Consider the following 13,146-nt stretch of genomic DNA (forward strand, 5'->3'; position numbering starts at 1 on the left):
AAATTTTATTTTAATATATTTTTAATTAAAAAATATTTTTTATAAAATACCTTGCATCACTTTATAAAACACAAATTTACTAGTAGTTTTAGAACAAAAATAAAAAAAGACAATTCACATAAATTATGATGTTAAAATAACTATATTATTATTTGATATTATATGTTTGTTACATGTAGGTGTTAGGATGTAGGGCGTTAGGAGTCAAGGTCAGGGAATCTTGACTTAGTTGTTTTTTAGGGTTGCTAGAAGACTCGGCCGATGATGTATTAAATTGATTTTGTCTAAGAAATGTATTAATACTCCAAGTGCATCTTATTTGAGGTAGATTGCATTGTGTGATACATATATGATTTAAAAGTATAGATTGGTTCCTAACTAGTGGTCGCTCTACGACTCGGAAAAAAAAAGATTTACTCTTATAAAAAATCTGATATTTTAAATTTATTATGGGCTTGTATGCCCAAATGAATTCTTGTGGAAAGAATTCATGTAAGTGCCCTAATAGTGTTCAACTATCCTAGAAGACGAAAGTGTTTTTCACAACTCATATATTGTGGTGAAAGATATCCCATAATTAAAATTGATGAATATTTAGAATAATTCTTAAAATTTTCTGGTCAACTTCTTATATTTAAATATCAACCTACTTGTAGGTTTAATATTTATACCAAAGTATTAACCATTAATTCTCATGAATTAAAAATTTCAGGGCTTATTGAAATATTAGTCAAGCTCTCATGTATTCAATAAACTAATTATTAAATCTAAATTGTATATAAAGATATATTTTTGAATTTTGTATAAAAATGCTGAAAAACATCATGTATCTTAATATTTTTTCTTCAAGCAAAATATGATTTTTATTTTTATTTTTTGATATACTTGGTTATATGAAATGCAAAAAAAAAAAATATTTTATTTTAAAAATGAGGAATTTTTTTAATTTTTTTTGAAAATTTGGAGAAAACCAAGTATTTTTAATATCAAATCTATATTTTACAGTATAAGTCTACAGCCTCATATTAAGCTAAAATGTCAAGAAAATATGCAAGGAACCCAAAAATAATTTCAAAATGATCCTTGAAATTTTTAGATTTTTATTTATTTTTTAAGCTTTGTTTGGCTAGGTATTAAAATAAAGACAAGTTAATAATTAAGGGAAAAACATTAGGATGTGTTTGGCAAATACGCTCTTAGTCTAAGGGTTGAGCTGGTTGGGCATGAGACCTAAGCCCAGCCCAGCCCAGCCCAGCTTAGTATTTGTTGGCCAAAGAATCTTCAATGGTCACCCTTTTTTCCTTTTATCATTCTCATTTTTTTATAAAATATGAGAGAGTCTTCAATGGTCCTTAAAAGAATCTCAATAATTGAAATTTCTCCATCTTCTCTCCACTCTTGATCTTCACTAAAAACATTACCTTTTTGTCTTGTAGAGTGGTAGGGGAGAGGACAAAAAACTCAAACTTGTTACTGATCAGAACCTGTTGCAACAAAATCTAGTATTACTTCAGCGTGATTCTTGGAGTATACAATGAAAGCTGTATTTTTTTTCTTTTTTTTACATTTTTTGAAATCTTAAAAGCAAAGGAAGTCAATTTTTTTTCCTTGAAAAAAAAGGGGCCATGGTTTGTGGCTTTAGTTGCAGAGATATCTATTTTGGGAGGTGGAAGATAATCAACAGTTTTGTCCAACACGACGATGCTTTATATATATAACAATTTTGAGGGTCCAAAATTGAATTATGACAGTTTTCTTTCTCTTTACAATACTTACAATATAAAATCTTTTGAAAGACTTTAGAAAGTAAGTTTACAAAAAGGAAAAAAAGGTTTTGGGTAGAGGAACGCTGTCATTTTGAAAAACAATATCTAGGACTTTTGCTCGTTGTGTGGAAAACATCTAAGATTTTTTTAGAGGTCTCTATTCAGGTAACTTGCCTATGGATTTTGTTCTGTGGTTTGTGATTGGGTGACTTGCCCGTGGTCATTGTTCGAGTGACTTGCCCGTGGTTCATGATCAGGTAACCTACCCGTGGTTCAAGTTTTTTTTATGAGTGGTCTTTATTTGAGTAACCCACTTATGGTTTTTGTTTGGGTGACCTCTCATGGTTCGTGATTGGGTGGCTTGTCCGTGATCACTGTTCGAGTGATCTGCATGTGGTTCGTGATCGAGTAACTTGCTCATGATTTGTGATCAAGTAACCTACCCCTGGTCTCTGTTCGGGTGACCTGAAACTTTGTCTTTACAGCAGTCCCTTTTAACCAGAACTATGATCAAACTGTTTACAACTCGGTTGACCTGAAATCTCAATGTGACGATTCCCTTTAACCAGAACCTTGATCTATGATACCTCTTGATTTCGTGGTTTGAAAACTTAATGCTTCTTGATTGTAGTTGAATTTCTTGGTATTTCCTGATGATTTGACATTGCTTTGTATCATGCTCTTATCAATGCTTTAATTGTCCTTTTCATTTTAAAGGCTTTTTATCGGTTTTATTTTAGCACATAAATATTTTTCAAAAAGAAAAAAACTTTAAAAGACTTGGTTTTGCTTATGAAAACTGGAACTTTTACTATATGCATCAAAACAATTCTTTAAGCAATCCCCTCAGGGGTTTTATCGGATTTTAAAATGTAGGTCATCTTTAGGTCAAGCTTTTACTGGAGGTGACTTTCTGTTTCAATTTTTCAAAAAGATTTTAAGTATTTAGTTGAAAAAAAAAACTGTATAAATTTTTTGCCTAATGTTAGAATTGACATTTTTCTTGCATGGATAAATGTGTGTGGCTGCTCATTTATCATGTCGTAAGAATAGTAAGATCGTTGTTTATCAACTCATGTTGTGTGCGCTTGATTATAAAGGATTTTTAAAGACATGCAGGCTATGACTATAGACTATGAAAATAAATGGATACTTATAAGGCTTAAAAAATGTTTGAGAGTTTAAAGACTTAGGATTACTTTTCTTCTACCTCTTTTTATCTTGTGAAGTCATCTCATGATCTTTGTTCGGATAGACTCTCTTTTTTAATAAAGAGTCTTGCTTCGGGATATTTGCCTCAGTCTTAATGCCTCAGTCTTAAAGCGTCATCAAACTATAATTTTCCTTTTCTTTTCCTTTCTTTTACTTCTTCCTTTTCTTCTTTTTATTTTTTGTTTTCTATTTCTTGTCCTTCCCTTTTTTTATGACGATGCCCCCTAGTGTTGGGTTCTGATTTTCATAGATCCACGTGTGCATTTCAATAGTTTGCTCATATTTTCTTTTTATTCTTTGCCCTCTAGTGTGGAGTGTGATCCTAATTAGGGTTTTTATGAAGAAAAACTTATTAAGACTTAAAAAAGGATCACAATGGATATATTCTTAGAGAGTGAAGGAATAAAAAATAGCCTTTTTCTTATTTTTCATTATATAGACGCATAATTAAGCACCATATGATCTCGTTAGTGGATATATGTATCAATCTCCAAGGGATGCATGTGATCTCCCCAATGATATATGCACCACTCTTTAATAGATAGATGTGATCTCCCTAGTGTTATATACACCACTCTCCAAGGAATAAATGTGATCTTTTCAGTGCTATATACACTACTCTCCAAGGGATGAGGCTCTTAAGCCCCATGACAATGATGGGAAAGCTCCTAGTTCCTGCTCTCTAAAGAACCTATAATCACTTAGAAATTTCTAAGCCTAGATTCACTCCTTTTGGGTTCCCACTAGCCACTTAGAAATTCTCTAAGTATGAGCTTAAATTGTTTGGAGATAGGAATTCCTCCAAAGCGAGTTGATTTCCTCCGATGGGTTCCCCTGGCCACTTAGAAATATTTCTAAGTATAGGCTCTTTCCCTATGTTTTTCTCTTACCCTTCAAGGAAATTTTTGAAGTATGATTTCCAGCCCCTCCACATGGGACACCCAGTATATTATCTAATATTTCCACCCTTTTTTCACATGATGAAAATTTAACGAACTCAATAGAAGAGTACTTTTACAAGTCTTCACGTATCAATATCATAAAAACTTGAGAAGCTATTGATAAACCTATTTTTATTGGTCTTAAAAAACCCTTATGACCCTTCTCCCTTTAGATACGCTTAAGGAAATGAACATGGCTTAAGTAAGGGCTTGTTAGTGTGTTGAGCTCCGCCATGCAAGTGCTTAGTAAAGTGCCAAGCCCCGAGCATGTTGGGTTTGGTGCTAGCCATACCCAAGATGCTTAGACTTGGCAGTTAGCCGAATTCAAAGTACTTGGACTTGGCAATCTACCCAGTTCAAGGTAACGTGGGTCTCGCAAACATGCCAGACCCAAGATAGTTGGACTTCAACCAAGTCCAACATAATATGGTTCTGGCATGTGTGCCAGATCCAAGGTGCTTAGACTTGGAAATCCATCAAATCCAAGGTCACAAGGGTCTGGTAAACATGTTAGACCCAAGACGCTTGGACTTCATTGTTAGCCAAGTTCAATGTAACGACCATCCTCTCTTGGCATGTCCAGGGAAATGACCAACCTCTCTTAGGTCTAACCTCGAGGAAAAACTTAACCTCTATAACTTGGCTACATTTGACGTCTTGAACTATAATCTCCCTACACCTTTTTAGATATATAAAAGTCCTCTAAAGACCCATCATATACCTATTTAACATTAATACAAATGTAAGAGATATTTATCCATTATTAAATGCTATCAGGGTAATTATATTATAGACCCTTATTTTCACAAAAGAACAAGACTAATGAGCTATAAATAAACCATAAGATTTTTAGGGAAAAAGTTGACAATCTTCATTCTTGACTGCATATATATATATATATATATATATATATTAAGAGCATCTCTCTTTAAAATATTTTTGTATTTTCTCTATCTAAAAAGATATTTATTTAAGTATTAGAGAGTTCCTACCTCTAATGAAGATGACTTTTTGCAGGTACTAGCCATGAGCAGCTTTGACCTACTAACAATCAAATATAAGCTATCAACTACCTTGACTAAAAAAAATAAAAGAGATTTTTAGATCAATTGATTAACCGATTATCTAACTCGGGAGCCCTATTCCCATGCTAGTTGAACTTTTGAGTCTTCACAACTTCCATTTGCTGCACCAGATGACACTACAGAGACAATTCTTTTCAGTTTGGTAGCTTGTATACGTCATTTCCTCTTTCCTTTTGTGTGCATCCAAACTCGGTCCAAAGGCCATGCAGGTTTTTTAACCCATCCATCCCAGATACCAGAAAGACACTGCGGGGAGAAAACGGGGAAGCAGAGCTGTTCATTACGGCAAAAGCTACCACCATGAATAGAGAAACTATGGCAATGGCGGTAAGTAAATTCTCTATCCATTTATTGCCACCATGGGAGTGTTCGTGAGAACAATCTGGGACCGATCTTCTATTTCTGCCAAAATGGAGGAATCGCATGAAAGATTTCTTGGAGCTGTGTTCAATACAAGCTTATTTAGGGAAGGAGCGTTCTTTTTTCATTAGAATTTGGTACTTCATAAATCCACGTCGTCTTGCACGGTCCTACGGTTAAATTTTGTATGCATGCCAGATTAGTTGTTTTCACATTACAACTACCTACCGATAAGGACCTTGCATCTTAAAATAAACTAATCATTTTTATTTATATTGATTTTAAATCTTAAATCTTCTTTAAAAAAAAAAAACTCTTAATTAAAACTAAAATATTTTTAGAAAAATATTCCTAATCAAAACTTACCTAACAAATAGAATTCATCTAGCATTAGGAATCTTAAATAATAAAATACTGATTAAATTCAATTTCAAAGCTAAATAGGATAAAACAATCCAAATAGAACAAGATATAAAAAAAATAAAAAATCTTACACATTAACTTCGAAGCCTTATTTAAACACCTTCCTCCATTAAAATTTCAGTTTATTTTAATAGTCAAATTAAAAATTATACTTAGTTTACCAAACTATATATTAAACTTTTTTTAAACTCCATGAAAACTAAAACCCTTAACAATAAATAAAATAATATAATAATCATTATTATACCAAGGATACAGAAAAAATTTCCCCATGTTATTTGTGGAAATACAAGTATAAAAAATTTATTTATTTATTTTTTATTATTTTTTTATATATATTGAATTTTTTTATGTGTTGATCTCAAAAATAATTTTTAAAAAATAAAAAAAATATAATTTTTATACATTATAACATTAAAAGTATTTTAAAAAATAACTGCAATTATACTCTGACAAGCAACTAGCAATTCATAACACAGTAAAATATAACGTAGAATCTTGAACCTCAAGCTTTACATTTACAACGTTAATTTTTAAAATGTAAAAACAATAGAAGCCATACTAGAACATAACCAAAAACAGCAAAAATAAATAAGATAAAAACAAAAATTACATCTATTTAAGGTTTCGACCCACCATCCAATACCCCATAAAATCCATAGGAACCACAAAGACGAAAAAAAGTTTCCACCTTTGTTGACAGGTAGCAACTCGTACCGGCTTCACAATAATTAACCAGCTAAAGGTAAAGCCACAGTGGCAATACAAAGGAAAACAAAACGAAGATGTACACGAAGGCTTTTATACCAACCAGGGTGTCAGACCAATAATACTCGTCTCCTGAATCTCAGCCCCTGGATTCTAACGCTAAAATTATTTTCTTCCTTGGCCCCTGAAACCACAAGATTGAACCAAATATCTGATCAGGAATATAGAAAAGTGGAAGGAGACCATGAAAACCAAGAATCTCAGCCATGAATTTTGATATCTAAATTACATACAGGGTAAGGGGGAAATAAAAACTAAAAGGCTAGGTAGTACCCAGTCGGTGTGAACTATCATGATGAACATGAGTGCCTTCGAATTGTGAGCGTTCATGTTTTTATCATTCAAGACAGACATACCCAGAACAATCACATAGAGTTCATACCCAGTTGACCTTATAAAACAATTTTTACTTTTTATCAATTTGTAAATGTGCATGTAGAAATGGAAAGGTAGCACTAACAAGTAACAATGTGAGGGGGAACAAAACTTAGCACAACATCTTCACATGAAATGACAATTGACTGTTAAACAGCTGACCATCAAATATATATTAGACCTGTACGATTTTTAAAGAGCAAAACCGGGAGAAGGAAAATCAAAATGTTATGACAAGCAAATGCCTCATCCCAGATGCGAACACCTTCGAGTTGAGATCAGAAATCAGTTTTCCATGTATTTTTAAATGAATTAATGAAAAAACATCACAATATATTATGTTGTCAACCCTAAAAAACACAAAGAGTCCTAGTCTAATGGCACAGTGTATTATGCAAATAGTTTAAAAAACAAGGACACCATTCCAATAGTTGAGAACAGCACAGGTACCAGTATTCTTTTACCTGTTTTTTTTTTGTGTATTGGGGGGGGGGGTAATTCTTAAAATAAGTTGTCAAGAATGAGGGTTCAGACAGCTGCCCAAATTATTGATCTCTTAATGATCAAGAACTACAAGAGATTTCAATAGAAAAAATCAACCACAAAATATATGCATATCTTGGCCAAGAGATCAGCTTGAGTTTACCATTGGTATCCCTAGAGCCTTCAGGTCTTCATCAGTCATGTGCACAAGAGCTGTCATATCAACCTGTACAGATAGGAGCATGTTAATAATCAAATGAAAACTCCCGAAGATGATATGCAAGTACAAATATCTATAGTATAAAAACAAAAAAAAGAAAGAAATTTTCATACTTCCTCAGCTTGAAAAGTAATGAGGTATTTCTCAAGACCCAAAGACTGCAAAAAAACATCAACTGACGAATCCAACTGCAACAAAGATCCAATAGTTAGAGATACACAAAAAGAGTCTGCGGTAATGATTTTACATGGAAAAAACGGTTTCACAACTTCAGTTGACATGTTATAACTTGAGTTGGAATTTTAGGCAAAACCTTATCAACCTAAAGGATCAATAAACAATAGAAAGCATCATGATTAACTGCCAATTAATGAACTGTTTTGAAGTAAATACACATTGCAGAACACACACACACACACACACACACACAAAAGAAATGGAAACACATGCTCACATGAATGCACACCAAGTGATCCTATAATTGCATGTCTATGAGAACTTCCTCTTGTCAATTTGTCATGGAATACATACCTAAAACCATTAACTAATGCTGAAACTTAGCACAAATTAGACTTCAAGCAGCAACATCCTGTTAGTTAAAATCATTTGTCGTGTTGCAGGAGTCTCTAATTTTCACCATGGCATCAACTGGTCAAGTTTTCAATTAATTGACAAAACACAAAAGGTCAGAGATAAATTGAAATAAATAAAAAAAGTTGCCTCTACCAAAGTGCATCAAGGCACCTAAGCAATGTCAAAACCTCTAACTACACATAGCAGAGCTTCTTAAATTTTGTCTTTAAAGTGATATGGTGACTGATGAAACTAATAAACTTTAAGGCCAGTGCAAACTTTTTCCGTTTGTGTCTTTTCAAATTCACAGCAAGCTTAATACTTCAGGTTCATAATTATTCAGGCACAATATTACAAGTACACAACTCTACAAAACTTCATCCAAAATTGAGAAAATTCTTTGAAACAAGTGACAGTGAAGCATGCATATGACCACATGACATAAACTCAAACAAGGCAGACAACCTGAAACAGTTATTTCCAAACATCAATAAATCAGAAGATTTATGCCTCAGCATTAATGGAAAACTTCAAGAAAACAGAAACAAGATAAACACTTGACAAGAAGAAGATAGGATTTATGCCTTCTGATGAGATCTTTTTCTAGAAGCCACACTGGTGATTTTTTTAATCTCTGGTTCAGGAGCTTCAACAGCAACACTTTTCCTGGATGGTTTAGCTACAGCTATTTTGGGCAGATCAGCATTCACTGGCTGTGAATTCATTGTCCCATATAGTTTTTCACGCAGATCCCGCACACCTGAACCTGGAGATGCTTGCAGGAGGCTTCTCCTTTGGAGCTTTAATCGAAGATCTTGAGCATCGATTTTGCGATCTTCACAAGTCATTAACAAAAAGTCAAAAAGAAACATAGTTGATTTAGTTGCATCCAACAATATCAGCAATTTTTTGATGCCAGTAATTCTGTCATACTCAATCCATACTTGAAACACGTGGTCCATTGTCCTCATAGAGATCATGTTCCCATTTATCATCTAGCCTCTGCCTGCAAAAGATGTGATATGAGCTCAGTGATACTTTTCGGGATATTAGGTCACTCAAGAACAGCAAAAAACCAACCAGGATAACAATTATACAAGAGCATTATTATGGAAGAGATTCAATCCATTTTCATTAGATGAACAAAAAAACCTGTACTCTTGTAAGTCACAGCACAAACAGCCAATGCCTTCACTTGAAACTAAAAATTTTTCTATGACCAAAAGTTTGTTGGGCATGGCTAATGAAATGTAACTTTTGACTTTGAGTCATCATTTCAAGAAATAACATACAGCCAAAAAGAGTTCAGTTAAAAGTATACTTGGCAAAAATGACATGAAGCAACGTTTTTTTGAGAACCAGTTAATACAAGTGGAATCAATAAGTTAAAAGTAAAAAAATTTAACTTGCCAATAAAGCAATGTTTTGACTGAATTTTGTAACAATTTTTTTTTTTTTTTATTTAAGTCAGAAGTTATTTCTAACCAAACATGTTTATGACTATACATTGAGTCAGAACCTACAAAACAACTTAAATCAATTTGCAAAATTCAAACCAAACAGAACCCAAATATAGAAAGCAGATTCTCACAGGTCCTTTTGTTGCAGTTTTCGGTATAAGTACAAGAAGATATGCAACTTCAAGCACCTCAAGTAAGCAAGTTTCAAGCAACAACTGCAAAACCTTTTCACCTATACAGAGCCTATAGTTGATATAACCAACTGCTGATCTACTCTGTGCTAAAGGATCTCGATCTCTCACACACGCTAAGGCAAATGAAACTTCATGTCCAAAACCTCCCACACTTTCCCTGAATAAAAATGAAAATCCCAAGAAGCTTATTCATAATCTGAGCATCAAAAGAACCAGGTGTGGCAGCATTCTCAAACATTCAGTCTTTTCATAAGGAAATAGAAAAACCAAATTAAACGGTTAAATAAGATGATCAAATCACGGGGTGAGAACGGGACATCAAACTCCTTACTCTCTAATCTCTACAAGCTTCTAAACATAAACTTGAGTTTGCAATGCAATTCCTAATATACTTGCATAGCAAAGCGCCAATCCTCGTTTCTTACAACGTGGAAGATACTAAATCCTTAGCTCAACTATTTCTTTTTTCCAATAGTGAAATGTAGATTCTCACTAGAAATATTAAATTGGACGACCCACCCCAAATTCTCCTTGTTTAATTAATAGAATTCCCTTTGAAAAAAAGATTAACAATGAGAACCTAACATAAAGTAAAATGGAAGAAAAGTAAAGCAGTAGAGAGAGAGAGAGAGAGAGAGAAAACGATAAAATGGAATTGATTTCTACTAGATTAAAAAGAAAACAAAACCTTTTGCCGGTAATTTGACGGCGGCGAGAGGAGTCGGCAACGGAATTGCCATTAAGACGATCCTTTATTGAAGTCTTCGCTGCGGAGTCTACGCGATCAGCATACATCGTCAAAACCCTAACCCTAATTTGGAGAATCACAAAATTTTAGAAATTGATTTCGTGAGTCCAGAAGAGACAGACAAAAGCCTAATAAGAAGCAATCGCTTTTTTCTCTCCCTTTTTCTGGGATGGATGGATTTTAATTCTCGGAAGAAATGTATTATTTTATTTTATCAAGAAAATAGTATTCAAAACATAAAATATATTCAGCGAAAGTCTTAAGTTAATACTAATTTAAATTTATAAACATAATAAAACAAAAATTCATTTAACATCTTTTCAACACAAATATAATAATAAAATTACAACATATATATATATATATATATATAATATATATATATTTAAATTTACAATTAATATTAAATTAAATCCTTATCATGCATACTAATAATAAAAATATATATTTAAATTAAAACAAAAAATAATGTTTATTTATCAAAACATTTTAAAGTAATTAAACTTTTGTTATTATCAATAATGAATTATTTATTCTTAAAATTTTATTGCTACTCAGTTTACAACTAGGATATTTATAATATCTTCCAAGATTCAACAATACTAATTTAGTTTAGATTCATTTCTAAACAAAGTCATTGAACTAAAGTAAAATAACTCAATTTTTTTTTCAATAGAGTGAATCTAAACTCTAGATTTAGAAGAAAATACAAAGCCTAAAAAAAAAAACACTAAAAAATAAAAACGAGGAAGAGAGTGTGTATGTAAAATCCTATATAAATATAGGACCGAAAATAAAAAGTTCTCGACTAGTAATGAAAACTTAAAATGAAAAGAAATGAATAAATGACATAAATAATAATAATAATAATAATAATAAATATAAATATAACCTGTAATGGAGAGGATAACCTCAAATAAATTTAAAAAGGTGTTTTTGAATTTGAAATAAGGATTACGAATCTTAAGTTAAAATTTGTAACATTGGCAAACCGGTAATGGGTTTCAATAGATAAAAATATTGAAAAAATGAGAAAAATGATCTCAAGAAATTAATATGGTAATAAGAAATAAACGATAAGAAAATATGATACAAAAGCAAAGAAAAAAAAAGCGATAGTCTAAGCATTAGTTAAAAACAGGTAACGTTATCATAAAACTGTACTAAGTCCATAAATAAAATAAATGATAAAAAGATAAAATAAATATATTTTAGAATTAGAAAATGATCTTGAGAACTTAGTGAAATAACTGATATGATTCTAACAGGGATTAAACAAAAAATTTTGGATTTTGATGTAAAATCATCTACCAACCAGTTTTCTGCTATCGCACGTAACTTTAAATCCAACCATTAGATCAGTATTAAATTTTATAAAGAGTCTCCTAACACTTTTTTCTATATTGAATTGAAATTTAAGGTTAATCAGAATTCATTAAGGCCTTAAGATTAGGTCAGGAGCTAGGTATGTTTTAAAAACAAATACAAAAAATCATTATAAGGGGCAAAATGGTTACGAAGAAAAATTCTTCCCCTTATATAGTAGTTTGACTGACAAGAAACAACAATGTAAAATGGTTAAAAGCTTCTCTTTTTCATTTATTCTCTAAATTTCTTCAGGAATACCCCTAAAATGGAGATGTAGGGAAATAATGGAAGAAAGGAAGGCAATAAAGGTTTTGTGAGCTAGGGTTTGTGAGAGACATGAGAGAGAAAGTGATGGAAGGAGAGATAAAGTAGGAAATCCTAAAGGGAAAAAAGAAAGACTTAAAAACCTTGACAAATCTTTAATGATTTTTGGTGATTAAGAGGTAAGATAACCTCTTTTCAAGTTTTGTCAAGTTCTTGATGGATTTTGATATATATATATATATGTTTATGAATTGTTTGAGCTTGGGGTTTTAATGATTAGTGTGTTGTTAATGTTGAGTTTGTTATGGATTGTGTTGTTGAGGGTATTTTATGAATGTATTTAGTTAAAATTACAAGAAAATTTAAGAGGAAACCTTGATTAATCAAAGAAATTTTTCAACCATAAGTAGAAATTAAGAGAGGACATTGATTTAGGGACGCATGCTTATTTGAAATGGATCATAAATTACTTAATTGAACATGTTAGATGAAGTTCAAAAAAAAGAAACTAAAAAGGGAAACCCATGGCCCTCTTAAATCGGGTTTCAATTAAAGGGGTATTGAAGAGGGTTTGAGTTTGTTTTTTTTTTTTAAAAAAAAATTTATAATGGTGTGTTTTAATTGATTGATGTTGGAAGTTTGAAAGAAAAATGAAAAAAAATCCAAGGGTAAAGGCTTGACTATTTTCAGCCATATTAGAAAATGATGAGAAAATGAGTTATTGAAGGGACTGTTGTGTCACATTGTTGTTGAAAGTTGATTTCAAATTTGTTTAAATGAGTCTAAGGTTAAGAAAATTGAAATAAATATCATAGAATATAAATGTTGGCTTTCAACATGATAAAAAGAAAATGAAGGAAATGAGTTGCCATACTATGCCAAATCATGTTGATGATCATCAGTATA

At 31.8% G+C, this 13,146-nt stretch overlaps 1 protein-coding gene across 1 annotated transcript; it reads right to left on the reverse strand.

The window, feature by feature from the left end:
• Positions 1–6,229: 6,229 nt before the first annotated feature.
• On the reverse strand, positions 6,230–10,826 carry LOC118039426 (uncharacterized). Its single transcript, XM_035046128.2, has 6 exons — positions 10,549–10,826; positions 9,151–9,212; positions 8,791–9,041; positions 7,747–7,821; positions 7,577–7,639; positions 6,230–6,679 (listed from the first exon to the last, which is right to left on the reverse strand). Exons 1-6 carry the CDS (start codon positions 10,653–10,655, stop codon positions 6,635–6,637), a joined length of 603 nt encoding a protein of 200 aa, XP_034902019.1. The 5' UTR covers positions 10,656–10,826; the 3' UTR covers positions 6,230–6,634.
• Between the last annotated feature and the right edge of the window lie 2,320 nt (positions 10,827–13,146).

This window comes from Populus alba, chromosome 14 (assembly GCF_005239225.2).
Source record: "Populus alba chromosome 14, ASM523922v2, whole genome shotgun sequence".
Lineage (NCBI taxonomy): Eukaryota > Viridiplantae > Streptophyta > Magnoliopsida > Malpighiales > Salicaceae > Populus > Populus alba.

Excerpts from the sequence above, each read along its gene's own strand:
- LOC118039426 (XM_035046128.2), bottom strand. The coding sequence starts at position 10,655 with ATGTATGCTGATCGCGTAGACTCCGCAGCGAAGACTTCAATAAAGGAT. Across the intron at positions 9,213-10,548 it reads CGTCAAATTACCGGCAAAAG|GCAGAGGCTAGATGATAAAT; the intron begins GTTTTGTTTTCT and ends CATCTTTTGCAG. Across the intron at positions 7,822-8,790 it reads GAAAAAGATCTCATCAGAAG|TTGGATTCGTCAGTTGATGT; the intron begins GCATAAATCCTA and ends TCTTTGTTGCAG.